The 27,349-nt window shown below is 55.5% G+C and overlaps 2 protein-coding genes across 3 annotated transcripts in view; one reads left to right on the top strand and one right to left on the bottom strand.

Annotated features, from left to right (window-relative positions):
* The window catches only part of SBNO2 (strawberry notch homolog 2), a 121,697-nt gene extending 103,413 nt beyond the window's left edge, over positions 1-18,284 (bottom strand). Inside the window, exon 1 of one of the 2 annotated variants that reach the window (XM_075902659.1) lies at positions 18,147-18,284. The gene's annotated coding sequence lies outside the window, so the exon portion shown is untranslated. Of the gene's footprint in view, positions 1-1,226; positions 1,374-18,146 lie in introns of those variants that run through there. The other variant, XM_075902658.1, reaches the window with a different exon arrangement.
* Positions 18,285-25,042: 6,758 nt separating this feature from the next.
* Positions 25,043-27,349, top strand: part of STK11 (serine/threonine kinase 11) — a 63,175-nt gene continuing 60,868 nt past the window's right edge. Inside the window, 1 exon segment of the mRNA XM_075902665.1 lies at positions 25,043-26,284. Within this exon segment, the coding sequence (XP_075758780.1) occupies positions 25,995-26,284 (290 nt within the window). The 5' untranslated portion in view covers positions 25,043-25,994.

The following is a 27,349-nucleotide window of genomic DNA, read 5'->3' on the forward strand; positions in this document are numbered from 1 at the left end:
CCCAGCCCCGGGGGGGAGGGGAGCTAAGGGCCCTGCCCCCCCCCCAGCCCCGGGGGGGAGGGGAGCTAAGGGCCCTGCCCCCCCCCCAGCCCCGGGGGGGAGGGGAGCTAAGGGCCCTGCCCCCCCCCCAGCCCCGGGGGGGAGGGGAGCTAAGGGCCCTGCCCCCCCCCCAGCCCCGGGGGGGAGGGGAGCTAAGGGCCCTGCCCCCCCCCCAGCCCCGGGGGGGAGGGGAGCTAAGGGCCCTGCCCCCCCCCCAGCCCCGGGGGGGAGGGGAGCTAAGGGCCCTGCCCCCCCCCCAGCCCCGGGGGGGAGGGGAGCTAAGGGCCCTGCCCCCCCCCCAGCCCCGGGGGGGAGGGGAGCTAAGGGCCCTGCCCCCCCCCCAGCCCCGGGGGGGAGGGGAGCTAAGGGCCCTGCCCCCCCCCAGCCCCGGGGGGGAGGGGAGCTAAGGGCCCTGCCCCCCCCCAGCCCCGGGGGGGAGGGGAGCTAAGGGCCCTGCCCCCCCCCAGCCCCGGGGGGGAGGGGAGCTAAGGGCCCTGCCCCCCCCAGCCCGGGGGGAGGGGAGCTAAGGGCCCTGCCCCCCCACAGTCCCGGGGGGAGGGGAGCTAAGGGCCCTGCCCCCCCCAGCCCGGAGGGGAGGGGAGCTAAGGGCCCTGCCCCCCCACAGCCCCGGGGGGAGGGGAGCTAAGGGCCCTGCCCCCCCACAGCCCCGGGGGGAGGGGAGCTAAGGGCCCTGCCCCCCCACAGCCCCGGGGGGAGGGGAGCTAAGGGCCCTGCCCCCCCACAGCCCCGGGGGGAGGGGAGCTAAGGGCCCTGCCCCCCCACAGTCCCGGGGGGAGGGGAGCTAAGGGCCCTGCCCCCCACGGCGCCCCAGAGATCCCAGCCCGGGGGAGGGGAGCTAAGGGCCCTGCCCCCCCACAGTCTCGGGGGGGAGGGGAGCTAAGGGCCCTGCCCCCCCCCAGCCCCGGGGGGAGGGGAGCTAAGGGCCCTGCCCCCCCCCAGCCCCGGGGGGAGGGGAGCTAAGGGCCCTGCCCCCCCCAGCCCCGGAGGGGAGGGGAGCTAAGGGCCCTGCCCCCCCCCAGCCCCGGGGGGAGGGGAGCTAAGGGCCCTGCCCCCCCACAGCCCCGGGGGGAGGGGAGCTAAGGGCCCTGCCCCCCACGGCGCCCCAGAGATCCCAGCCCGGGGGAGGGGAGGGGCCCCGAGGGGCCTGGGCTGCGGGGGGGGCTCACCTGGTCCCCGCGGGGCGGTCGGGGCTCAAACTCCCTGCGAGCCGCGGATCCTCATTTCCGGGTTCGCCGCCGCCATCTTGGGGGCGTATTGCGTGCGCGAACTTCCGGCCCGGAACCGGAAGCGGGGCGGGGCGCGAGGCCGCTGCTGGGCACAGGCCGCTCCCTGCCCCGCCCCCTGCTGCGCCCTCGTGCCCAGCATCGCCCCGCCCCCATAGTCCCCGCCCCGTGCGCTCCTGCCCATGGCTGCCCCCTACAGGGCCACGCGAGCCAGCAGCGGGATCTGGGGGTGCAGAGGGCTGGGGGGGGCTAGACAGAGTCTTTACAAAGTGCCCCTTTCTCAGAAAAATACCCCCCCCAGGTTTGGGACACGCGGCATCGCACCTTTTTTTTCTTCCCTTGCAAATTTGTTTAAACAACTGAACCGTAGCCGGGCTGGCGATGACATTTTTTGGGTGTAAAAAGCAACAAAACCAATAAAGCGCCGTCCAAACAAAATATCCAGTGTTCTCCGAATTTCAGCAGCGGTGACGTCCCCCCCAGACGTCTCGCGAGCGCCCCTCGGGGGACTCGTACCGCGGGCTGGACACACTTGGTTAGAACAAAGCAGATGGAGATGGGGCGGCTGGGCTCTGGTCCCAACACTCCCACTGCATCAGTGGGACACTTCAGGCCGTTTGCTTGCCCAGGGCACGTCTGCAACGCCAGCCTCCGGGCCCAGGTCCAGGGGCTTGCTCTGCAGCGCTAAAACCAGCTGGGGAGACTTTCCCATCCTGGGTCTGTGAGGGAGAGGGGAGGACTTCAGGCCCACAATCCAGCAATCCAATTGTGTGCACCGCCGTTTTCAGAGCACAGCACGAGCCCAAGTCAGGGCTGCAAGGCTCACTGCTGGGGACTGTCACTCCCTTATGTCCCTTCCCCAGCATGCCTCGGTTTCCCACTCACAAAATGAGGTTTGCTGAATCCTCCCTCATCTAGGAGCAGGCCAGGCTGCAAAGTGCTAGGAAAGCATTGTTAAAACAGGACCAGATTCCAAGGAATGTCACTGCATTAGAACTACAGTTGCTTCTGCCTCCCACCGACCCCGGGCTCTCATTCCGTGAACTGACACAGAAACACTGAATCACAGACCTGAAGTGAAAGAAACTCTGTTCTGGTAACTCGCCTTGCCACCTTTCCAAAGGTGTCCTTTTTATGGTTCCCTTCCTGTCACTTACATTGGCTCTTTGCCACTTTTAATTCCCTGGACACCTAGACAAAAATAAACCCCAACAGGCTCATGCAACATGTGCATTCCATAAGGGGCTATTTTTATGTTGGCATTAACTGATCTCATCCAATCAGAACAATACAGCTGTCCCACTTCTGCTTAATCTCCTCAGATAGAAACTACCAACAGCCCAGACCCACTGCCACCCGCTCGGCCTTCCCACACCACAGGGTAGTGAGAAGAGCTGTGAGCATGAATAAAACAGGAGTGTTTCCAGGCAGTGTAAAACGAGGAGTCTCTGTCTCTGTTGTGGGGTCAGGTGTTGGGTGACTTGCTGCTGTGGCCAAACAAAGAGGCTTTCGTGTCTGGCTGTGCCGGTTGCCACATTCATGCTACTTCTGTGGAATGTGGAACCCCTCCTTTCCCTCTGCTCGCAGCCTGTTCTTGCCTCATGTTCGCTGGACTCGGACAAGAAAGCCTGGTCCAGGAGATGGGGTGTGAGGACACAGGGTTTGAAATAACGCACTACTGCGAGAGGCTTACAGGGATGCCCAAATAGCGCACCTGTTATTTCGAAATAACAGGCAGCTTGTTAAGACACGGGGGAGCTATTTCCCCATGCAGTGCAGACACACCCAGGGAGTGTCCTAAATGGGGAGTGGCCATCTGCAGTGTTTCCCCATGGAACTCACCAGCGACGGCATCCTGCAGGGCTCCTGCCGTCCCCAACAGAGGCTTTGAGTCGTGACTCTAGTTTAAGGGGCAGCAGCTTCTGCGTTTAGCTCGGGAGGGAGGGGGCAGTAAGAACCATCATCCTTACTAACCGGGACAGCCCATCACAAATCACAAGGAGTCACTGAGCCCCACAAGAGTGAAACCCCGAGAGCAGCAGCTAAAACGGGGCCCAGCTTCCTAGAGCCTGGGGTCACAGACTTACAGGGCTGCTCCCCACAGTCATAACCATGCATGAAGACAGAGGCGGATGATAGTGCCGCGGGGCCCAGGGCAGCACAATTTCGCGCGTGCGCCACGGCCACAGCCGACAGGAATTAGCGCATACGTGGGGCCTAATGAAGCGCGGGGCCCGGGGCAGCCTCCCCGCTCGCCCTGCCCTATATCTGCTGCTGCTTGAGGGGATTCTGTATAAAATACTCAGTGGCCAGAGCTCTTTCAAGCTCTAGGACCATGGCCCATCAGCCCCAGGTTAAGCAGCCGGGGCACCAGACATGCCTCCACATAGGTTTAAAGAGTCTGAAAAGATGCCAGAAGCTGCAAGCTGACCAGGTAAGTGGTTAGCCAGAGGCCCAGCTTGGCCGGAGCAGCCCATGGCATGAGGGGCCTGGCCGGGCGGGAGTAGCCTCCTGACCATGGCGCAATGCAGTGGCCCCAGCCTGCAGCGTGACATGGGCAGGGGGATGCTCCGGCCTGGCTGGCACGCAGGGGCCGCTCCAGTGTTAACTGGGTCAACGTTGCATTTAACGATTAACTTTTTAAACAGCAATTAACATCCCCAGATCGACCCCCAACACACACACGGGGAGATGCTAAAACAAGAGAAGGGCGGAGAGGGATCAGTTTAAGCATGAACCCCGGCAGGATTAACATCCCGGCTACGTCTACACTGGCATGATTTTCCGGAAATGCTTTTAACGAAAAAGTTTTCTGTTAAAAGCATTTTCGGAAAAGCGCGTCTAGATTGGCAGGACGCTTTCCCGCAAAAGCACTTTTTGCGGAAAAGCATCCATGGCCAATCTAGATGCGCTTTTTGCAAAAAAACCCCGATCGCCGTTTTCGCCATCGGGGCTTTTTTGCGGAAAAGAAATCTCTGCTGTCGACACTGGCCCTTTTGCGCAAAAGTCTTTCGGAAAAAGACTTTTGCCCGAACGGAAGCAGCGTCGTATTTCTGCAAGAACGCTGACATGAGATCGTCGGTGCTTTTGCGGAAATTCAAGCGGCCAGTGTCGACAGCTGGCAAGTTTTTCCGCAAAAGCAGATGATTTTGTGGAAAAACTTGCCAGTCTAGACACAGCCCCCCAGTGTCAAGAACTCTTCTGCTCAGCCGCCATCAAACACCCCCCAGCTAAGAAAGAGCCTTTCCAGCGCCATCAGAAACTGACTGCCGAGGAGGGAAGGAGAACAAAAGGACTGGTTTTATCGGCGCAGCCTTAGAGGAAGCCAGCCGGCCTCCCACTCATCACCTTGCCTGAGAGTCCTCAGTGTGCATTTCATTAAACATGCTCCGTGTCTGTATGTGCAATTTCCTTCACATCTGTTTCCATTCCGTATCTTCGGGGGGTTGTGCCCCCGCACTTGAGTGGGCTGGACTGTATCCAGTGTTAGAAACAGCCCAACATAGCCCAATCACCCCGCTTCCTTCCCTTCCCCACCACTCCACCCTGTCAGCCTCCAGCTCCTCCAGTCAGCCCTGGTCTTAACCCCACATCCACCCTCTCACCAGTCTGGGGAGCCTGAGCGTGGAGCCTACCCACTCGACTCCTTCACCAGCCCTCTCCTAGTCCAGGAGCAGAGCCTGCTACCCCCCCCCCCCCCCCCCCCAGCATCCTCCATCCCTGCCAACTCAGAGGGACACACAGGGCCAAGGGGATCAAGTCACCGGCAGGCCCAGCAACTGAGCAGTCTTCCTCCACACACCGACTCTTGCCAATATGCCCCCACCCCATCTCACTGTGACCCGTCCGTCCCTCCCCCCGGCTTTGCCGTGCTAATTCAAGAGTACGGCAGAGAACAGCTGGCCGGAATCTTGCGTAATATAGCCAGCTGTGACAGAACTAGCTGCCCCAACACTATCCCATTGCAGCTTTTCACACCGGGCAAGTGGTCCTGGCTGCACCCAGCTGTGCAGAGACACAGGGGTCCAGGCCTCCACGGCTCTGAAACTGACCAGGTCACATTTTAACTACAGATTTACAGGGCTCCTCCCCACAGTCATAACCATGCTTGAGGGCAGAAGCGGATGATAGTGCTGTGGGGCCCAGGGCAGCACAATTTCGTGCGTGCGCCACGGCCACAGCCGACAGGAATTAGCGCATACGCGGGGCCTAATGAAGCGCGGGGCCCGGGCCATTGAAAGACAGTAAGTGACGCACTCCAAAACAGAGGAGGATGTAAAATGGTCCCACCACCAGCACCCTTCCTCTCTGCCTTCTCTCACTCGGATCAGTTTAGGAAGCAACCGCCCCACTCCCGCTCTGCCTTTTCCTTTCAACTATTCACGTCAAGAGAAGATTCATTTACTTCTCTAACACCACCAAGGGTGATTCATTTCTTTTTCACCAGGGCTACGTCTAGACTGGCATGATTTTCCGGAAATGCTTTTAATGGAAAAGTTTTCCGTTAAAAGCATTTTCGGAAAAGCACGTCTAGATTGGCACAGACACTTTTCCGCAAAAGCACTTTTTGCAGAAAAGCGTCCGTGGCCAATCTAGATGCGCTTTTCCGCAAAAAAGCCCCGATCGCCATTTTCGTGATCGGGGCTTTTTTGCAGGAAACAAATCTGGGCTGTTTTGCGCAAAAGTTTTGCGCAAAAGGACTTTTGCCCGAATGGGAGCAGCACAGTATTTCCGCAAGAAGCACTGACAATCTTACATGAGATCGTCAGTGCTTTTGCGGAAATTCAAGCGGCCAGTGTAGACATCTGGCAAGTTTTTCCGGAAAAGTGGCTGATTTTCCGGAAAAACTGGCCAGTCTAGACACAGCCCAGGGGTATGCTTTGGTCCAAGGTGAGCAAAGTGCCACAAGTCTGGTGACTTTCCCTTTCGGTGTCTAGGTATAGTTAAGACTCTGTGCTTGGGCACCTTCAGGACACTTTCGCCTTCTGCACTTCAGGTGCAGGCATGATGTGGGCTAGGGATTCCAGCGCTGCTGGCAAATGTTTTTACAGCCAGTCTTTGGTTCATTTGTGCGTCATTTCATCACACCCATTTCAAGACAGCCGCTGGGGTAACGCCAAACCGGGGTCCCCTGGAGCTTACTGCATGAGCTAAAAGCCAGCTGACTCTCAGCTACGGCTGTACAGCACACTCAGGCTATGTCTACACTGCATCCCTCTTGCGCAAAAGCCTATGCAAATGAAGCGCAGAATAACATATTGCCACATCTCATTTGCATAATTAATTAGGGGCCGTCTTCAAGCTGTCTGCACTGCTCCTTTTTGCACAAGAGGGGGTTTTGGCGCAAAAAGGAGCTGTGTAGACAGCTCCTTTTCGCACAAAAGCCTCTTGTGCAAAAACGGCCCCATATTAATTATGCAAATGAAGCACAGCAATATGCTATTCTGTGCTTCATTTGCATAGGTTTTGCACAAGAGAGATGCAGTGTAGACATAGCCTCATTCTTTTCTCTTGCTGTAAGTGGTCTAAATCCCACTTCCTGGGACAGTGAACCATGTCTACTAGGTGTGCAGATTACACTGGCTTTGGAATAGCCTTTTTTCCAGGACCAAACATGGGGGCTTTGCCTGTTAGCCCATATCCCTTGAAGGTCGGTGCCATTCTCTTCTGGGCCTTATGCCACAGTGCTGGGATATCTGAGTGCTTTGGAAACAGAGAACGTTTTCTCTTGCTAGACGGCAGCTGAGAGCTAGGACGGGCAGCGAATACACGGCCTGCTTTTGCTGCACAAACGCCAGCTGTGTCCCGGGGGAATGACTGCTGGAGTCTGTCTGTTCGAAGATGGATTTTTAAGCGTCCCTGAGCTCTTTGTTTATTGCCGCGGTCAACCGTCTCCAGACGGGGACCCATTTTGACAATTCAGGAAGACTTGGTGATCCAGGGCAGTTCAAAAACGGGGGGAGAAGGGAGCAGAGCCACCTGGGGAGACACTTGTTGACCCTTTTGAAATGTAATAGCGACCCATATTTGGGTCCTGACCCATAGGTTGGGAAACCCTGGTTTAATGTAACACAGAGAGGAACAAATACATGCACTGGAAGTGCAGATATTAGCAACTCCTCTGCAATTAAACTCTCCTGGTTGCATCACTGGCAGTCCTAGGGAGCTGGTGTGCTGTGACCACTATTATGACACACAACACAATCGCCTCCCTGTGAGCTTGTGTTTCCGCAGCTGGTTGCTGTATCGGTCTGATGTCTCCTAGCAGTGAGGGTCTGATCCCTGGCCCTGGTCTCCAGGTGCTACTGCAGTGCAAATAATAACCAGTGCGAAACTGCAGTGGTTAGTATGGATCAGTGGACACACACAAACCTGCAGGGGACAAGTTAACCTGCTTGGGCACTCAATCGGGGATTTAAAAGTAGCCGTTCCTCTACAAAGCAATGGGCAGAGTAGAGAGGGATCCTTTCAGGAGTGTTCCTGAGCACCACGAGGGGCAGGTACTTCACCCCGAGGATGTGTAAGTGGAGCAGGAGAAAAAGGCACCGGCCTGCAGAAGGTGTTTTGGAGGACTTGTCGACACAGGCAAGTTGTCGCCAAACCCCTGAGAGCGTTCACGCTGCCACAGGACAAAAGTCGTGAAAAATGCCCCGTTTCAGCAACAAAAAACTCCCAGTGTCACAAGGGACGTGTGTCTCTGCCCCTCCCGTTCCGGTCGGCAATCACGCAGTGTGTACTGACAGGTTTTTTCGAGTTTATTGCACCCCAGCATGTTTCCCATAGTGCCTCAATAGCCACTCTGGCCAGCACTTTGAACTCCGCTGCTCTGCAGGAAAGCAGAAATGCGCCCCTACCTCTGCAAGCCCCGGGAACTTTAAAATCCATTTCCTGCTGGCTGGCTCAGCGCACAGTGCTCCTCGCAGCATCTTCTCGGGGGGACAGAGGTGGCTCTCGCTCAAGACGCTCCCCTGAGTGGGGCACCCCAGAGCGTCTGGATCTGATCCGTGCATTGGGGGGGGGAGGAGAATGGGTGAAATCACAGCGCGAGTGACCCGCAGGAAATGGGACTCTTTTGGCCCTGTGTCAGACAGGGTAGGAGCGAGACACGCTGCAGTGCGGAGCTGAGAGGAAGGGACTCCGGCAGGCGAACCGGAAGGCAAAGAAGGCAAAGTGCCAGTCTGGTGCTGCACCCACGACATGCTGTTTTCATAAAGAACTGGACGCAGTCCTGGTGGGGACCCCATGTCCTCAGGCAAGGACCCTGTGGATACTTCCGAAGGCTCTGTCAGCAGAAACAGGCCTTGGCCCTGAGGCCGACGTTCCTGATGAAGCGCTGGAAGCGGAGGAGGAAGAGGCTCATTGTGGAGTTAACCGCTGCAGCAGGCAGCCGGGAACTGTTCTCAAGTGCCAGGGTTCATGGGGAGTCTCAGCAACTGGGCGTGGAGCATGAAGCATCCTCCTTGCTCCCACACCCCAAGTCTGCTTCCCAGCAGCCTCCCCCCCCCCCGCCACACACACACACACACACACACACACACACACGCACGCACGCACAACCTCTCATCTTTGGCCCACAAAATCTACTAGCCTGGGCCACCTCGGGCTCTGGGGAGGGTCATTCTGCTTCTTAGCTGGGGGCCACGTCAGTGAGGGGTTATTTTGCATCTCACTTTTGTGCGGCCTTGATCCAAAAAAGGTTCCTCCCCTGGACTAGGTGCTGGCCCTCTTCAGGTGCAGCCTGCAGCAGTGGGGGGCTGTGGTGAGACAGGGGGAGGGGAGCTTGTTCTAGATGAAGTGATAAATAATAATTACACGAACCAGCCTTCTCCAGTCCATCCTTGTCACATTCCCCAAGTGCCTGGCCCTGCATCCCACGTTCCCGCCGTGCCTCGCGACTGAAGGGCAGGCCGGGCTCTGTGGGAGGCCTCCCATGCTGCTTTGCTCTGTCGATGGGGAGCTACCAATGCGGCTGTGCTGTCGACCAAGTGTGGCAGGTGTAAACATGGTTTGGCGACTTTTGAATGGCCACGGGACTTTTGTCGCCAACACATGCTCGTGTAGACACGGCCCAAACAGTCTTGCCTTCCAAGTGATCAAGAGACCAACAAGAGAGGCAGGTGATGGCACATCTGTCCACGGTGGGATTTTTACCCTTTCCTTCCTCTGCAGCCTCTGTCCAAGACAGGGCGTCGGAACAGATGCAGCTAGGAGCCAATCCTGTCTGGAATCTTACGCGTTAGCTGGTTACAGCTCCGCAGCTTTTTGATTTTGCCCTCAAGGGACTGGCTGCCCTTTCTGTTCTATGCTGAGCCTCGTCTGCCCGCACTGGGGTAAGTGGAGAGGGGAACAGTTGGCTGTGGGGACAGCCAAGGAGAATTCCTTTTCACTTTGCCCACAGGCAGAAAACTCAAAACCTATGGACTGTGGAGTAGCCTGCAGGAGACTGTGAGCCTCCGAAACTGGTGCAAATTCCTGAGGAAGGCACTCATCCTTCCTGCATGACTTTGCAGCCACTCCTCAGATCTGCAGAGAAGCAAACCAAGAGGAGGGTGAACTTAGGAGCAGTGGGCTGAGATGAGGCATCGCTGATTGACAATGATCCTTGGGAAAGGCTTCCTTACGGGAAGAGTCCTTGGATGGGGTGAAATCTTTCCCATGGGCATGGTGGAAGGAGCCTTGGGGCTTGCAACATCTAAAGCTAGGCTGGGGCCAAGCCTTCGGGGCCATCATGTGCTAGCCAGAGCAGAATGGGCGAGGCAGGTCCAGAGGGCATCTTCCAGCTCTAACACCCAGCTTCTGTCAGGGGAACCTGTGAAACAGACAAAGGCTCTTGCCCGGGGACTAGGGTTACCAGGTGTCCAGTATTTTCTGATTTTTTTCTCCTGCCAGGAGGCGAAAATACTGGACACCTGGCAACCCTACGACAGCAACCGGCTCCACTTGCCTGGCTCTGCAGGGGAGCTGTCTTCTGGCTTGGAGCAGGAAAACAAGATGGCCACTGGCAAAAAGCCTCAAAGGCATTTCTTAAAGGGGCCATGCTGTTTTTTTGGGGGGGGCTTAATAACTCTCGGGGTCCTTTTTTTTTATATTTTTTCCCCTGTGTTTTTTTGGGGGGAGTGGGAGATGTTTGTTATTTTTGGTTAAACCATCTGGCAACCCTATCCGGGACAGGTCTAACATGGGACTGGCTTCAACAGCAGCTTCAGGGCTCTGGTAGGGTTATCAGGTGTCCAGTATCGAACCGGACAGTTCGGTATTTTCACCTCCTGTCTGGTAAAAATATTCAGAAAATACTGGAGACCTAAAATGTCCGGTACTTTCTGATTTTTTCCTGGTCAGGAGGCAAAAATTCCAGGCTGTCCAGCTCAATATGGAGGCAGCCTGGCACCCCTAGTGCTTACTGGGTTCCGCGGGGAGCTGTCTGGCCCGGCTCAGGGAGGCAAGATGGCAGTCGGCCGCTGGCAGCCTGGTAGGGCCCAAAAGCCTCACCACATGGTTTTTAAAGGGGCCACGGTGTTTGGTTTTTGGGGTTTGTTTTTTTTTCTCAACAACTCCCGGGGTCCTTTTTTTCGGTATTTTTTCTGAAACCATCTGGCAACCCTAGGCTCATGCCGGCTGCCAGGAGGCGAGGATACTTTGTCCTGTGTCACCCCATCCGAGCCAGTGAGTGGGTGGTTTCACTTGTCAGGCCGGCCTCTGGCACACTGCTGTGTCAGGGTGAGGCCAGGCCTCTGTCACACACAGCCAGTTCCTGTTTGGTTTTGTTTTTCCACAGCCTGGAAATCCCCTGACTTTCCATCTGGGTGAGGAGCAAGGGCCAGCTGGGTTTGCTCCTCCCCTCGTCCTGGCGGTGGCCAGCAGGCGTCTGCAGAGGGATACCACAGCGTGGCCCTGCATTTGGCTGGGGGCTTCTTTCCAACCCTGACACCTGCCCAGAGGGAGCCGCGGAGACTTGGCTGCTTTCTCCGACTCCAGCTGCTCTGCCATGGCTGGGCTGGCGGAGGGAGATCCGTGTGGGAGGGGATGCCAAACCTGCCCAGCCGGTTCCTCTCCAGCGGGTTTAAGGCTCTCAGAAAAGGGGTTCAAACTCCATGTGGCCCTCCCCAGGAAACGCCTTTCAAGGGGCCTCGTCATTGCTCATTCCACAGATGGCGGAAGAGCCCCTCCCTTCGTACGCTCGCGAGACTGCGGGGTCCCACGCCGGGCTAACTGTCCCCCGCTGGCGTGGAAACCTCTTTGCTGCTTTGCGGGGACGTGCGTTGCTGGGGGGGAGGGACAGCGCAGGGCAGAGGAACGGCTCCTTGCCCAGGTCATCGGGGACTGACGCTGGTCGCGTGGGAAGGTGTTTGGTGACCTGTGTAACGTGAGGCTGCTGGGTCTCATTCCACTTCCCAGGTTTCCAGGTCAGTCATCGGACCCAACGGGGACAAAAGGGCTGATCCAAGCCTGTTGAAATCCGGGGCTCCAGCCCTGTGACACCAGGGAAGGAATCCGGGAGATTCCAGTGCTGTCCTGAACTTCAGGCCTCCGCTCTGCATGGCTGGGAAGCAGTCCGTTTGCTCCTGGGGTTTCTGGCATTAGTGCTGGACATGTTCCCGTAAGTGTGCAGCATGCATCAACTTCGGAAAGTCCCACAGCAAGAATATCAGCAAATTGGACAGCTTCATCGCAGGCTCCACGGAGAGCCTGGCTCCCTGCTATGGGGCGGGGGGGCAGGAGGGACAGCCTGGCTCCCTGCTATGGGGCGGGGGGGGCAGGAGGGACGGCCTGGCTCCCTGCTATGGGGCGGGGGGGGGCAGGAGGGACGGCCTGGCTCCCTGCTATGGCGCAGGGGGGGGGCAGGAGGGACGGCCTGGCGTAGTATCATCGGGGGTCAGGGAAGGGCGCGGGCTCCTGCCTGCTTGCAGTGGGGAGCAGACACAGGGAGTAGAGTGCGGCTGATGCAAAAGGCAGCACTAAGGAATTGCAGCCAGAGTCATTGGAGAGTGTCCCCAAACCTGCCTCCCTCCTTGGGTTTCACTGCTGAGGATCCTTCTCAGTTCTGGCTTCTGGGACCCCATGCCCAGCCTGGGGAGGGGAATCCGGGCACATACCAGAATTGGGCGGATCGCTTCCCAGCTCTTTAGAACCGGCACCAAGCCCGAAGAAACCCCCCCGGCTTGAGACACCCTGCAGGGGAGCTCTGTGAAAATGGGAGCTGAGGGCACTTGAGTGGGTGATAAACATGAGGAGAGGCAGCAGCATGGGACAGCCGCCGGCCCCCTGGGAGTGAGGCAGCAGGCAGGAGCTGGCATGCACCAGGAGCCAGCTTAAAAGCCGGCTCCCTCCATGCACTGCCTCCCGGGGAGCCAGCTGCGGCCCTGCGCTGCTGAGTCTGTCTGAGAGCCTGCAGCAGGGGCAGCCAGTTCCCAAGGCAGCCAATCTCCTGAAGGCAAAATCAAAAAGCCGGGAGCCAGTATATCAATGTCGAGTGGCTACAATAATAACTGTTTTAACATCCCTAACGATCCCCAAGTCTGTCCAGTCATTGACCCTCACATCCCCCCTCTCAGGCCTCCTTACCCCACTGTCCACAAATCAGGAAACTGAGGCCCAGAGAGTGGAAATCACTTGGGCAAATCAGCAACAGGCCTGGGAGCAGAACCCAGGAGAACTGGAGATTCTGCTCTAACCACTAGACACACTGCCTCCTTTCCCGAGGGGACTGCGCTGGTAAGACTCGGGCCTTGCCTACACTGCACAGATCTGTCGCTGCGGGGTCTGAAAAATCCCCCCGCCAGGGCCAGCCCACAACATTTTGGCAGTTGAGGCGGGGAGCTCAAATGATGCCCCCAGACCCCCTCCCTTGGGCCAAAACTTTGAAAGGTCTCAACTCTGCCTCCTTCCTGTTCTACTCCCCTCGCGGTGCTGCACAGAGAACGCACCTGCACCAGCAACGGACACAATTTTCTACACGCTGGGTCCTAGTGGTGCCCCCCACAGTCTGGCACCTGAGGCGGCCGCCTCAGTTCTCCTCATGGTAAGGCCGGCCCCGCCCCGCCCCTCCCCGCATGCAGTTGAGCCAACCTGTGCAGACAGTACTAGCTCAATGGAAGAGTTTTCCATCAGCCTAGCAGCTGCCTCTTCCGCTGGGTCTACACTGGAGGGGAAGGTCGACCTAAGACATGCAACTCCTGCTATGTTAATGGTGTAGTTGGAGTCAACGTATCTTAAATCCCTGTCTCCATAGCAGGAGGTTGAGTCGGTGTGGGCTAGGGGTGCCCTGCCCCGCGGTGGTTTCCAGCCCCTGCCCCCCCGTGGGAGCTGCTCCTGGGTAACTATTAACCGTTGCCGGGTGAGCATCACCCGTTAAAGGCGATGCTTATGGGGAATTGGTTAACCAGCTGCCCAGTCACATCTCAAATCTGCCTGTAGAGTCAAAGGTCTCAGAAGACCTGGTTTAATGGAGGGAGACGTTTTCATGGCTGTGAATTTGGTAGGGGCTGAGCTTCCCAGGTTGGACGAGGAGACCCCAAGGCTCCCATCTGGCCTGGGAATCTAGGAGTTTACGGTCAGCTCTGCATGACGACTGCTGGAGGGCGACTGGCGCCTCTCACGCTGACTTTGGACCTAGAGCCAGAGGCACCGTGGCGTGGGGAGGGTTAGCGTGAGGCATACACACCGAGGGCCTGGCTGGCATTCAGCACCCCGGAGCCCCCAGGACACCGCTTGAAGTCAAGCGCCTTGGCACCTTCTAAAAACTAGCTCAGGGGATCTCAGGCTAGAGGCACCAAAAAGCCAGCCCCCCTCCCTCCCGCCACTGCTGAAAGGCATGGCTGCGCTGCTGTCGTGTGCTATCCGTGCGCCTGCACTGCTGCCTAGTGGAGGGATGGGGACACTGCTGGGAGGACTGGCCCCAGCTAGAGGGACGGGTCGCGGAGCACCTGTCCTTCCCCAGTCCCAAGGGGCAGTGGGAAATTCTTGACACAGCATGTGCTGAAGACGGGGAGTGCGGGGCCCACTGAGGAAACACGTCAGGGATCGGTGGGCAGAGCAGCTGCAGAGCAAGCCGTTTCAGTGACTAACAGGGTTACCGAAATACGCCTCCTCCTTCCTGAAATCCCCGCTGGAGGGCAGGGAGCGGAGGGGAACCGAGCGTCCCGTCTCCCCACGGCGATACCCGCCAGGAATGTGAGGGCTGCTGCGTCTACACGTCTACACTACACGCTTCCAAACAAGCTCTGGGCTGATCCTCAGCAGCGCATGTAAATCAGCGTGGCTCCGCCCAAGGAACAGGGGCTCCCTCGATGGATCCCGCCTGGAGTTGGTTTGGAAGAGTGTTATAGACCATGGGATGGCCTATGTCAGCTGGAGTCACAAAGACAGCGGCTGAACCTCAGCAACACACAGCCCCGGGCCTTACCCACATCCACTCTCTGCCGCATCCTTGGTCTGTTCTAGGGATGGAAGAGGGTGCTTGTCAGTTACCCAAATGGTAGCACGAGGCTCCCAGTCCTGCTCCTGGCGCACACCGGCCCCCGGGGAGCTGGCTGCCCCCTGCGCTGCGGGTGCATGGAACTGTCTGACTGCTGATATTTTCAGCAGACACGGTGAACCAATTACCTGCATTTTAACATCCCTAGTCTGTTACATTGTCTAGCCTGGTCCCACAAGAGTCTGAACTCCTCACTTCCTCGCAACTTCTGGGGGGTGCAGGCATGCAGCCCCTCACAGGACTGGGCCCATGCTGGGGTGTAAAGTGTTGTCCCCCCCCCCCCAGTGCTATAGGGATAACAGTAGCTAGCAGTGAGAATAGCCTGGCCTGCTAGCCAGCCTCCGGCCATAGCCAGCATCGAATGCTTCGGCAGGAAGCAGAACCTAGCCTAAGACACACGGTCCTGGACTGGCCTAGTACGCAGGAGAGCTGGGTTCAGGCCCATCCTAGCTCTGCCACAGACCCTCTGTGTGACCTTGGGCAGCTCACAGTCTTTCTGGCCCAGATTCCCAGCGGAATTTAGGCTCAGTGGATATTGGGAGCTTAAATATCTTTTGTGGGACAAGCCTCAGTTTCTCAGGTGTGAAATGGAGATTAGAACCCTCCCTCTCTCCAGCCCTTTGTCTAATGAGATCGCAAACTCTCGGGGAAGGACTGTCTCTTACTGGCATCTGTAGGGGCCCAGCACAACGGCGCTCTGCTCTCAGACTGGCCGCCTCTAGGTGCTACCGTAATACAACACTTGTCATAGCAGAGGTATTCTCGGCTCTACGTCATGCAGGGACCCTGAGGTGCAAAGAGGGGAAGTGACATGCTGGAGGACACGAAAAGAGCCCAGGTCTCCTGAATCCCAGCCAGGACCTCGATCCTCTCCACATCTGGGAGATAAGGAGGAGCCATTTCTTCCTGGGCCCTGCTAGCAACCAGCTTGCGCCATGAAGCAGGAAGACTGAGGAACACTCGCACCTTTGCTTCCGCGCACGTGTCGCGGCCAATGCCATCCTTTCTACGCGTCCGATTCTTTCTGGATTCTTAGGAAGCGACTTTTCTCAACATACAGCAGCAGATTCCTCTCTCTTCCCTCAGATCTCCCGATTAGTAAGCAAGTAGCACCCGTTTGCTATGGGATCCTGATCGCTATCGGAACTCATTCATGCAGCGGTTTTAACTCCTCATGCCCAGCACTTGCTTCTTCCCCGATCTCGGGTGGGTGGTGTCACACTGCCAGGAGCAGCCCTTTGCACACTGTAATGTCTGCCCCTCTAGCCCCCAAATGAAATTAACAGGAAGCAGGTTTAAAACAAACCAAAGGAAGTTTTTCTTCACTCAGCGCACAGTCAACCTGTGGAACTCCTCGCCAGAGGATGTGGTGAAGACCAGGCCTTTAACAGGGTTCAAAAAAGAGCTAGCAAGATTCATGGAGGTTAGGTCCATCAGTGGCTATTAGCCAGGCTGGGTAGGGATGGTGTCTGGAAATGGGTGACAGGGGAGGGATCACGTGATGATTCCGTTCTGTTCAGTCCCTCTGGGGCACCTGGCATTGGCCACTGTGGGCAGGCAGGACACTGGGCTGGATGGACCTTTGATCTGACCCGGTCTGACCATTCTTGTGTTCTTATTTTTTTCTTGCATTTTGTAAACCACTCACCAGAAGCAAATGACAGCATGTGGAAAGAATGTGAAATAAGCAATACAGCCTTAAAAAACCACATAAGCTGCATTCATCTCTGGTCTCACCCCACCAAAGCATGACCCCGTGGATGAGATCTATTCTCCGCCTCGCTCAGAAGAAACGTTCTTCCTGGGGGCGAATTCCCTCATTAAAAAACAAGAAGCAAAGGGGCCAGTCTGATGACAACTGATCTTTCTGGGCGTCAGGCAGGCACACAGATACTTTTGTACACCCTCTCCCTGCCCGAGTGCAGGGCATAAAAAACCTTTCAATAGCTGCCCTATGTCACCGAGGTGTTTACAAAAACGTTATCTGTATTTGAACGTGGTTGGCTGTCAGCAACACGGTACTAGGCAACTTACACCAGGCCAGGCTGGGTCAGACCAAAGGTCCATCTAGCCCAGTGTCCTGTCTGCCAACAGCGGCCAATGCCAGGTGCCCCAGAGGGAGGGAACAGAACAGGGAACCATGAAGTGATCTCTCCCTGATGCCCATTTCCAGCTCCTGGCAAACAGAGGGTAGGGACACCCTGCAAACACTCTCTTTCCTGAGCTTGACTTCACCAGCACCCAAACTCATGAGATACTGTGTTCACTTAGGCACCAGATCCATGGGCGGGGGGTGAAGGCCCAGCTGGGGAAGACAAACCAAGGCCCCGCCCCTTCTGCCCGAAGCCACACCCTTCCCTCCAAGACCACGCCCTTTCAACAACCTACCCCTCCGCTAAGCTCCGCCCAAATCCAGCCCTCAAGCCTGATTCTTCCTGGCCACCTGGTGCACCAGAGTTGTCATGCCGTGGTCCTGGCCTTCCAACACGGCTGGGCAGCGTAGGCAGTTTTGGGAAGGCAATGCCTTCTCTGGCCTCCATTACCCGCGGCCCATGGCCAGTTCATCAAAGCACTTATGGCCTTGCATGAGTCCTACTGACTTCAGGGCTTAACTTGAAGCACACGCCCCAGTGCTTTGCTCAACCCAGGCGTCAACTAGCCTCCGAATGAACAGGCCGCTCTTCCGCTAGCTCAGGGGCAGTGGAAAGGGCTAGTGTTTCACAGAACCCCAAGAAATCTGTTTAGAACGTTTTGTTTATATTTCAGTCCCTCTCGTTGTTATTGAAATGCGCCGCCGAGCATTGTGAACTCACAGGCGCTCCCACCTGGCTACAGCAGGAGAAGTGGGATGTATAGGTGTCTGTACCTGACTAGGAATCCATCCAGGGGCTGGTTTAGAAGGGGGTGGGCGTGTGAGACAGTGCCTAGGAACAGAGCATTGAACTGAACTGTATGCTTAGTTACTCTGCTGAGCGCCGGGGGAGTTACTGGGGAAGGTCTTTCACCTCCCCATGCTCCACTTTCGCTCTCTGTACAAGGGGGAAGAACGACCCTGACCGCCTTTGGATGGTGCTTAGAGATCAATGGTTGAAAAGTGCGAGGTAAGAGCTCAAGCTGTCCAAGCGATAGCATGAAGTTGCTCCCAAGGTGTTCCAAGCATTCCGGAAGGGGCGACTCGTCTCCTGCGCTAAAGATCTCACAATCTAAGAACTGACAGACCAGGGATAGCGGGAATGGAAACCACACTAGGCCATTTATATCCATGTCAGCAAGCACGGCTGAAATGTGCTTCCCTGTGAATGAAGCAGGGCCTCGTGAGCGACACCAGGGAGGCCATAGCATGCATGGGGGGCTCTATGGAGAAATATTTAAAAAATCATAAAACTAACCTGACACTTGTTGCCTTCCCACGGATCACTTCACTTCTCCGCTCAGTCTCTTTCCCCCACCCGGTGTCTGCTTTGTATAGTGAGGAGTATTCATTATTTGTATTATCAACATACACAGGAGCCTTGACTGTTGACTGGGACCTCTTGTGCTTGGCCTAGACAAACACAGAACAAAAATAAATGTCGATTGTACATGCTCTGAGGCAGGGACTAGCTATTTATTCTTCTGTCTTTTCTCAGCACCTAATCCATTGGGGTCCTGATCAATGTTCCCTCTAATTTTCCCATCCAAGTGTGGAATAAATGTGGTATGTGCACCGAGGCATGTACAGAGGTGCACCACTAGTAGAAACACATGTTGCCAGCTGTGGGCACCCTGTTAACTAGCTGAGCAGCATTTAAATCCTGCCCAAGCACTCAGTTCACAGAGAACACTGGTCCTGATCTTGGTTGATCTCTCAGCACAACACACCATAATAAACATGGTTAACGATAAGGTAAGTTGGAGACGCATTAGGGAGGTTAAATTTAGATGAACTGGCTAATTGAATAGTCCATGCAATTTGCATGGACTATTCGATTAGGGTGCCTCCGCCCCCGATGGCTGTTGCTACACTTCAAAGGCAAAAGCGCTGCAGAAAGCACAGGGCCAGCGGGGGACTCAGGCAGCCCCTTGCCGGCCCTGTGCTCCTTGCAGTGTTTCAAAGCAGCAGACCCCCGGGCTCCTTGCGGCGCTGCCACTTTGAAGCACCCTCTCCTCTCCCCGCCCCTTGCTGCCTCTTTCTGATGGAGGCAGCAAGGGGCGGGGGGAGGCGACTAGTCGACTAGCGTGTCGACTGTCCGATGAGCATTTGCTTTTTGGCTAGATGACTACTCCTTCACATCCCAGGGTTGTATGGGAGCTTGACAAACGGGTGAGGAGGCCGGGAACGGAAACAAACAGCAGCCAGCATGAAGAGTAAACGTGTTTCTTTCAAATGTCTGGGAACACACGCTCAAGCGTTATTCATTTGTTTTGACAGAATCTCTTTCCCCTCCAGTGACGGCAGGCAGGCGAGGAGTGCAAAAGGGACAGCTGCCCTGGGGCCTGGTGAGTCAAAGGGAGCCAGGACTCCTGGCCACTGCTAATGAAGAAGCGGCAGAAATGTGGAGAAATTGGAAAGGGTACAGAGAAGAGCGACAAGAATGATTAAAGGTCTAGAGAACATGACCTATGAAGCCGGGCTTCATGAACTGGGCTTGTTTAGTTTGGAAAAAAGAAGATTAAGGGGGGACATGATAGCGGTTTTCAAATATCTAAAAGGGTGTCACAAGGAGGAAGGAGAAAATTTGTTCCTCTTGGTTTCTGAGGACAGGACAAGGAGTAATGGGCTTAAAGTGCAGCAGGGGAGGTTTAGATTGGACATTAGGAAAAAATTCCTAACTGTCAGGGTGGTCAAATATTGGAATAAATTGCCAAGGGAGGTGGTGGAATCTCCCTCTCTGGAGATATTTAAGAACAGGTTAGATAGACATCTGTCAGGGATGGTGTAGACGGAGCTTGATCCTGCCTTGAGGGCGGGGGGCTGGACTCGATGACCTCTTGAGGTCCCTTCCAGTCCTATGATTCTATGATTCTATGTACCCTGGGCCCTTTCAATTGCCACCAGAGCTTACAATGAAAGGTCTTTACAAAATACAGGTGGGACCTTCCCGCTCCAGCATGGCCAGGACCTGACAGGTCCAAATGAGGGAGTTTACTGGATCCAGGATGCCAATTCCAGCCCCCCTGCCTGGCTCCATTCCCAGCTCCAGCTGCCAGCTCCCTAGCCGCCCCCTCCCCTTCTCTTGCTGCCAGCCCCCCCGACTGCTGCTGGTCCCGCTCTGGCTGCCAGCCACGCCTGCCACTGGCCCCAGTTGGATTGCTGGTGGCCAGCCCCACTTGGGCCCCCAAACCCCAACTATCACCAACCCTGGCTGGGCTCCCGGCCACCAGCCCTCCTGTTGCCCAACCAGACCTGAGTCCCAGTTTTTACAGGTTCAACCTGTAGTGACACTCTCAGCAGCCATCCTGCTCCCGGCCCATCATCGCATTGCAACAATGATGCTGAGGACTCTTCAGATCACCCAATTTCTGCAGCTGGCAGCTTTAAGAACCCCCCTCCCCAGAAGTGAGAGTCACGGCAAAAATCTTCCCAGTTGGCAACACCTCTGTGCTGCCCCATGACCCTCAAACTTCCTAACCAAACTAGCCCTCCCACCAGAGATAACACCGGAGCTGTCCCACCCATTGGATAGTGCAGGGCGGTTGCTCTGGGCCCCACGCTTTGACGGCCCCCGTGCTTCTGGCAGACTTCCACCAGCTCCTGATGTGGCTCAGGAGAGGAGGGGTTGGGACGTTGGGGAAGGGGTGGAATGGGGGCAGGGCAGGGCAGGGGCAGGGCATGGGGGAGGGAATTGTCCCGGGTCTCGCTCCTCCCTAGAGATGGCCCTAGTTGGGTCACTGCAGCTCCCCCATGCCGAGAAGGATCAGGCCAGGACAGCATGAAGACTGGAAACCTCCATGGAGTAATAAAGGTGCTGCAGGACGCTGTAGGCAGTGGTTCCCAAACTTTTCGGCATCACGCCCCCTTTTTAAGAAACCCTCACACCCCCCCTCCCAAAAAAATAGTAGCAAAAATTGGGGTGTGATTGACGCAGGTGTGTGTGGCTGGGTCACCTCACCCCCCCTAGAAGTTCTTCACACATACCCCAGTTTGAGAACCCATGCTGTAGAGGATGCAGCCTGGGACTCCCCGTCCCGCTGTTGTGTACACAGGGCTAGATCCCAAGCATGTGGTGGTAACAGAAACCACCGGGAGCTTTTAGGAACCGTAGGGTTATGACAAATGAGCTCTTTTGTCCAGGATAGTTTCCAATTTGGGTAACTCTCTTCTGCTGACCGTGAAATCCTGCCACACTTAAATTTAAAATCAGATGCAGAATTCTCCGCTTCCTGTCGCGTAGCATCGCACCGTTACTGCGCTGCTGCCTTTTACTGCCAAGGCGCCGGCATGGCAGAGGCAGACGAAGTCTCCCCTGCGTGCGTACAATGCAATCTGTGGCGGTCGTGGTGCCGAAAGACGCTGCGCTGTCATCATTATTATACTTTAACGATTTACCATCCAAGTTGACCCTGGCGGGGTGGAGACAGTTCGAGGCTGTGGAAAGCCAGTGCCCTGAGCAAAATCCTGGGCTGTCTGAGCTGGAGCTGGAGTGTTTGGCAGCGAGGAGACAGACAGCAGAGTCCAGGGAGCCACGGAGGAGGGACGGGAAGCAGGGAGAGAAGGCAAAGAGGGATCAGGGTGGAGAAAAGCAGAAAGGACAGGCCAGGAATTGGAAAGGAGAGGAGGGAAAGTGCCTCCTGCTTGGATGAGCCGCTGTAACCAGACCCCCTGCATGCGTTGCTGAGGTTTTACACAGATTAAATTTAGTACCAAACGCACAGCTCAGCAGAACTGGCTCCTGGGGAAGATGCAACTGGGCTCCAGGGAGTTTGCTTCATGCTTAAAACAGGCCGTGCCAAGCCGTGAGCCATTCCTAACTGGGGCGGGTGGGGAAGGAGCCTTTGCACCTGCTTTTCCCTCCCAGGGTGTTGGAAGAACTGCAACCTGGAGAGTAGCTGCAAGCAATTGGGCTGGTGACCTACTGCTGTAATGCCTCAGGCAGGGAAGTGGGCCAGGCGATACACGAGCACAGAGAAGTGCCAAGTGGTGCTGAACAAGGAAACTGCCACATCGGGATATGCTAACCAGTCTAGCAGGGACTTGTGCAGCTGCCCCTGGCTGCCATTAACTGCTTGTGAGCAGAGACAGCCCATGACTGCCAGGAGAGGGCATCTGGGGGGGAAGAGGGGAAGTGATATTGACAGGGCCACAACACAGTAAAGAGAGGGGAGGCGGGGCCTTGGGGTGGGCTCTTTGAATAGGGAGGAGGGAAGTCGGAGTCCTCTTCACCAGTATGGAGAGGGTAAAAGAGGGTTTGGGAAAGATTAGAGATGTTTGCCAGCGAGCAAGAGGATATGGGGAAGGCCATCCATCTTTTTCTTTCTCTCACCCCGACTCTGTAATTGCCTGGTCAGGTGTTCTTACTTGGCAAAAGAACACCTGGGGCATTTCAGATGATGAAATCTGCAGAGGAGAAGGCTCTCACACCAACAGCGGCCAGTCTGTTTGGAGGAACAGAGGAGTTCGAGCTTAGCCAGCCAGCAGGAAAAGGGGAGGAAATATAAAAAGACAGCATTTGAAAAGCTGGCTGGAGCAACTTTGTGGAGAGTTCTGAAAACAAGTAAGGTACGAGGTGCTGCAGTGATCCCAGAGGAGTTGGCTTGAGCTTGGAGATAACGAAATTATTGATTTTTGGTGCATCCATGAAGGCAAGAAGGGACATCTTGGGGGAGCTTTGACTCACAGAGGATGAGCAGAGAGGATAGAGAGTAGTCAGGATAAGAAGTGAACAGTGTTCATCCATAGCATGGAGGCAATGCACACCCCAGCAGGAAGGAATAACCTTCATTATTGCAACCCCAAGAGTTCAAAAATCATCAGCTAAGCCTGAGAAATAGAGATTTTTTTTAAAGTAATTAACAATTTTGGGTTGGTTTTTTTCTTCCGATGTCGTAGCCTTTAGAAGTCATGTTGTCAGATTTTTTTCTGGCTACTCGCTTACTTTGAAATGAAAACTGAGATTCTCATGTAACTACAGAACACCAGGAGCGGGGGTCTTTGAGAAAAGCCCCAAATAGCATGAAACTTGTGGCAAAACGCCAAGAGTTGGTAACACTGTCTCTTGTTCTGTGCTGATGCTTCATCTCATGCTGGGACTAGTTTTTCCTTTTGTATCAAAGATGAGGCTAACTGCTGACCTAGTCTTTATTTAACGGGGATTAAGGTGTGGCTGCCAGGCTCCTGCCAAATCACATAATGGATGCACATATCCAAGTGTCGTTATACAGCTCACTGGAGTGCCCTTAGATGGGCTATCTATTCTCTATAGATTCTTGTATCATCCTCATCAGCATACTACCTAAGCACTTTTCAGTCATGCATGAAGTGCCGTGACTAATATCTGACACGTGGGTTATTCCTGCTGTCTTCTCTTCATAGAGGCAATTGTGTGTGCAATCCAGTGTTGTGTTTTGGTAGAGTTTTGAACATTTTTTAACATACGCACTGCTCTGGATTTATGTTAAAAGAGGCAGGATGAAAAATGCACTTTGCACTTGAAACAAAAGATAGTGAGACTTGTCATGATTATTAGTTCCCGGTGGAAATTGTTCCACCATCTTGGATTGGGCCCTGAGAAAGCTCTGTCTCCTGCATAGAGGCGCTTTACTTTATTACAGAAAGTTCCATTGTGCCACAACAGTGGAAAGGTTTGCATGGTTTTCACTCTAGAACTTTAGGCCCTTTTAAATACTCTATGCTAAGGCCGTGGAGTGCCTTGAAGCTCACTCGACAGCCTATGAGAAGCCCACGCTGAGAAAGCAGAGAACAAGTCTGACGTGCTTCCAGTCACCCATCTTGATCAGATGTACTGCAGTGTTTCGTAGTCACCGTCCGTGCCTGAGGGCTGATGGCTTCATTCCAGGTGTCGCGTTCCGTCCGGATGGAGGCAGGCGGGTATAAGCCAAGCCAGGGGGGATAACCAAGGTCTGGTCATCGTCCAGGGCGCTGGCCCGGAGTCTCCAAGCCGACCCGGAGGGGGGGGGGGGGTCCGCTTGGGCCGTGCAGTGGGATCGGGGTCCCCTCTCGGGGGAGGCCGTGGGGGGACCCACAGCTTCCGCCCCACCCCTGCGTCAGGCTAGGGCCGCCCCTGGCTGCTCTGCTGAGGGGGGGGCCTGCCAGGGGGTGCAGCTCCCCCCCCGCTGGTCCCCAGTGGGGCGCTGGCATCTCCACACCAGGGGCCTCCCTCTGCCTGCCAGCATCCCCTGCGCCTGCCCCCAGACCCCGGGTGGGCCAGGCCTGGGGGAGGCGGGAAGGGCAGCAGCCCAGGGCCAGGCATCTAGCTCAGCCCACATGGTTTGCCCCCCCCTTCCTAGCTAGGAGACCCGCCAAATCCTTCTGCCCTTTGCCCCCTGACCTCTGCCCCCTGACCCTTGCCCTCTGCCCCTGACCCTTCACCTCCCCCTCTCCCCAGGTCCCCCACGCTTGCCCCACCCCGCAAAATGACCGACAGCCTCCCCGGGCCAATCCAAACCTTGCTCTGCCGCCGGAGGGGCGGGGGTAGGGGAGGGCGCACGCTCACTGAAACGATCCAATCGGGCGCCAGGCAAGCCGGTCCGACTCTCCCTGGCCAATCAGAGGAGGGGAGCGCGGAGGCGGGGCTGAGGCCGTCGCCAATGGGAGAGCACGCCGGTCGCTAGGGGGGCGCGAGGCCCTGGACAGGGGCGGGGAGGCAGCGGGCCGGGCGCGAGACTGGGGCCGCGGGAGGGGGGGTAAACAAAATGGCGGCGGCGTGTTCTGCGGCGGCCGGAGGAGGCGGGCGCGAGGCGGCGCGGCAGTGAGGCGGAGGCCGGGGAGGCGGCGGGGCGCCCCCGGGGGGGGGGGGGGGTCCGCTTGGGCCGTGCAGCGGGATCGGGGCCCCCTCTCGGGGGAGGCCGTGGGGGGACCCGCAGCTTCCGCCCCACCCCTGCGTCAGGCTAGGGCCGCCCCCGGCTGCTCTGCTGCGGGGGGGCCTGCCGGGGGGTGCAGCTCCCCCCCCGCTGGTCCCCGGGCTTTGGGGTGAGCTGTGAGCTTCCTGGGGGGCTGTGGGAAGGCAGCGCCCCGGACTCCCGCGGGTTGAGTGTTGGGGCCGTGACCTTTTACCTCGGGGGGGGCTGTGGTGACATGGGGGGGAGCTAAGTGGGTCGAGTCTTCCTCATTGACACCTGTGGTGAGGCGGGGGGGGGGTCTCCTCATTGACACCTGTGGTGAGGCGGGGGGGGGTCTCCTCATTGACACCTGTGGTGAGGCGGGGGGGGGGTCTCCTCAGCGTTAGCGTCCCCAGAGTGACCCCTCCACAAGCGAGTCCAACTTTCTGCCTCTCGTAAAGGGGAAAGAGTTCGCTCCCCTCGCTGTAAGGAGGGAGGCCCGGCTGCCTCAAGTTTTAGTGGGGTTTGTCTTGCCTGCCTGCCTGCCTGACGCCTGAACCAGTGGTGGTGACACATCATGTGTCAGGCACAATCCAGGTGGTTGAAGGATGCCCCTGGGAGATCTTGATAGGCACAGAAGGCCTCAAACTTTCACTGGGAGGGAAAGAGAAGACAGTAGAATAGGTGTTGAAGACACCTTCCAAGAAACTTGGTTCCAGCTACCAAACGGTTGAGAGAAATCACCAGAGCTCATCCCTGGGAGGTCAGGGCGGCAGGGGAGCATAAAAGACACTGCAACGTGCAGTTTGGAATTGGGAACCATGACCTGCTAGTAATGGAAAGTCGGAAAAGAGACTTCACTGTCTTTTTGTTATCTGAGGTTTGAAAGTCCTGGAGGATGACCTAGCACTTAAGAATCAACTGTGGCCCAGTTGAAGGCCAAGTGAGAGCAAGTTGACTTGAAAGACGCCAAGTGGTGGGATCAGCTCAAAAGTAAAACAAATCCCAAACTGAGAGAGTACCTGGTGAGACTTTTTTGTTTTTATTAACAATATATTGAGTTATTGGAGCCAGGCACTGGATTTTGTAGGACCCTCCTTGGCTGGAAACAGTTCATAGTGTTTTTTTTAATTAATATTTGTACAATCTTCTGGATAACTTTTATTTCAAGAAGGAGTAAAAGGGAGTATTGAAAATTAAAGAAGCGGATTCAAATTTTGAGCACTTAAAGAAAACAGGTTGAAGAACTTAAATCCAGGATGGATGTGCAGGAGCTGCAGGAGTTGAGTATGTTTGCAGAGAGTGAACTGATGTCTGTGGGGATGGACACATTCATCCATCGCATTGACTCCACGGAAGTCATCTACCAGCCCCGACGCAAAAGGGCCAAGCTCATTGGCAAATACCTGATGGGGGACTTACTTGGAGAAGGGTCTTATGGCAAAGTCAAGGAGATGTTGGACTCTGAAACCCTCTGTCGGAGAGCTGTCAAAATCCTGAAGAAGAAGAAACTACGCAGGATCCCTAATGGGGAGGCAAATGTTAAAAAGTGAGTATAAGTTTCCTGTAGCATATAATCAAGGCATTAAGTTTGGTCAGTATTTTCTAGTTGACATTCTGTATTTTGTACAACACTGTATATAGTCTTACATTTTGAAAGTGATTTACAAACTTATGTACAGGTGAGAATTACTTCCCCTTGAAATGCAGTCAGTTTGGGTGAGGAGTGGCTGTCAAATACCACACAACAGTGGGGAACAGAGAAAGAAAACATCACCTCAGAGGAATGGCAGAGCAAGCGTTTCTATGCATGATATAAACTGGCATGGTAGGGGTTTTCTAATATCGCCACAGAGCAGAATCCCAGTTTCTGGAGTCTTACACAAAAGAGGCACATGGCTAGTTGCATTGTGCTTGAGAGCTAACAAAAAATGTATAATTAAAACAAATTTTAAAGTCTGCATAGTCATGTACGTTATGCAGAATTATAGGTGTGTGTTTTTGCATTTAACAGCCTATGCCATAAGGACTGTGCATTTAGGGACCTGTTACATAGATGGGAGCATAATCCAGTGCATTGTGCACTAACCATGCATCAGGAGACCTGGAGTCTAGCCTTGATCTGTTGTTAAGTATGACCTTGGGAAGTCACTTATTTCTCTACCTGTAAAATGGGGATATTGTACTTGCCCACAGTGGATTTTTTTAATGTCACTCAGGTCTTGTTTAAAGTGCTTCAACCATAAATCTTAAGTAATGTGTTGGTAGCTGTTCGTGCACTAACTTCTCTCAGTCCAGCAAAGTTGTTAGAATACAGGTTTTTCCATGCAATGTCTCATAAGAAAAATGAATAATGTTTGCTAACCATTTCTTGACGTTTTGTGCAATGACCCCATGGAGACTGTTGAAGAAATGTAGCGAACTGCTTGGTATAGCCCTGCAATAAAGGATTGTTTCTCTGGAGTGACCCGAAAGCTGCTTCAAGAAAGAATTAATTGAAGCAGACCTCAAAGCAAGAGGGACCTTTGCAGGATGTGTTAGAAGTCTCTTGGGATGTTCCTGATCTTACATTCTCAGGCATTGCATGCTGAGTGTAGAGCCCTGACCTAGTGGA

This window comes from Pelodiscus sinensis, chromosome 19, assembly GCF_049634645.1.
Source record: "Pelodiscus sinensis isolate JC-2024 chromosome 19, ASM4963464v1, whole genome shotgun sequence".
NCBI classification, from domain to species: Eukaryota; Metazoa; Chordata; order Testudines; family Trionychidae; genus Pelodiscus; species Pelodiscus sinensis.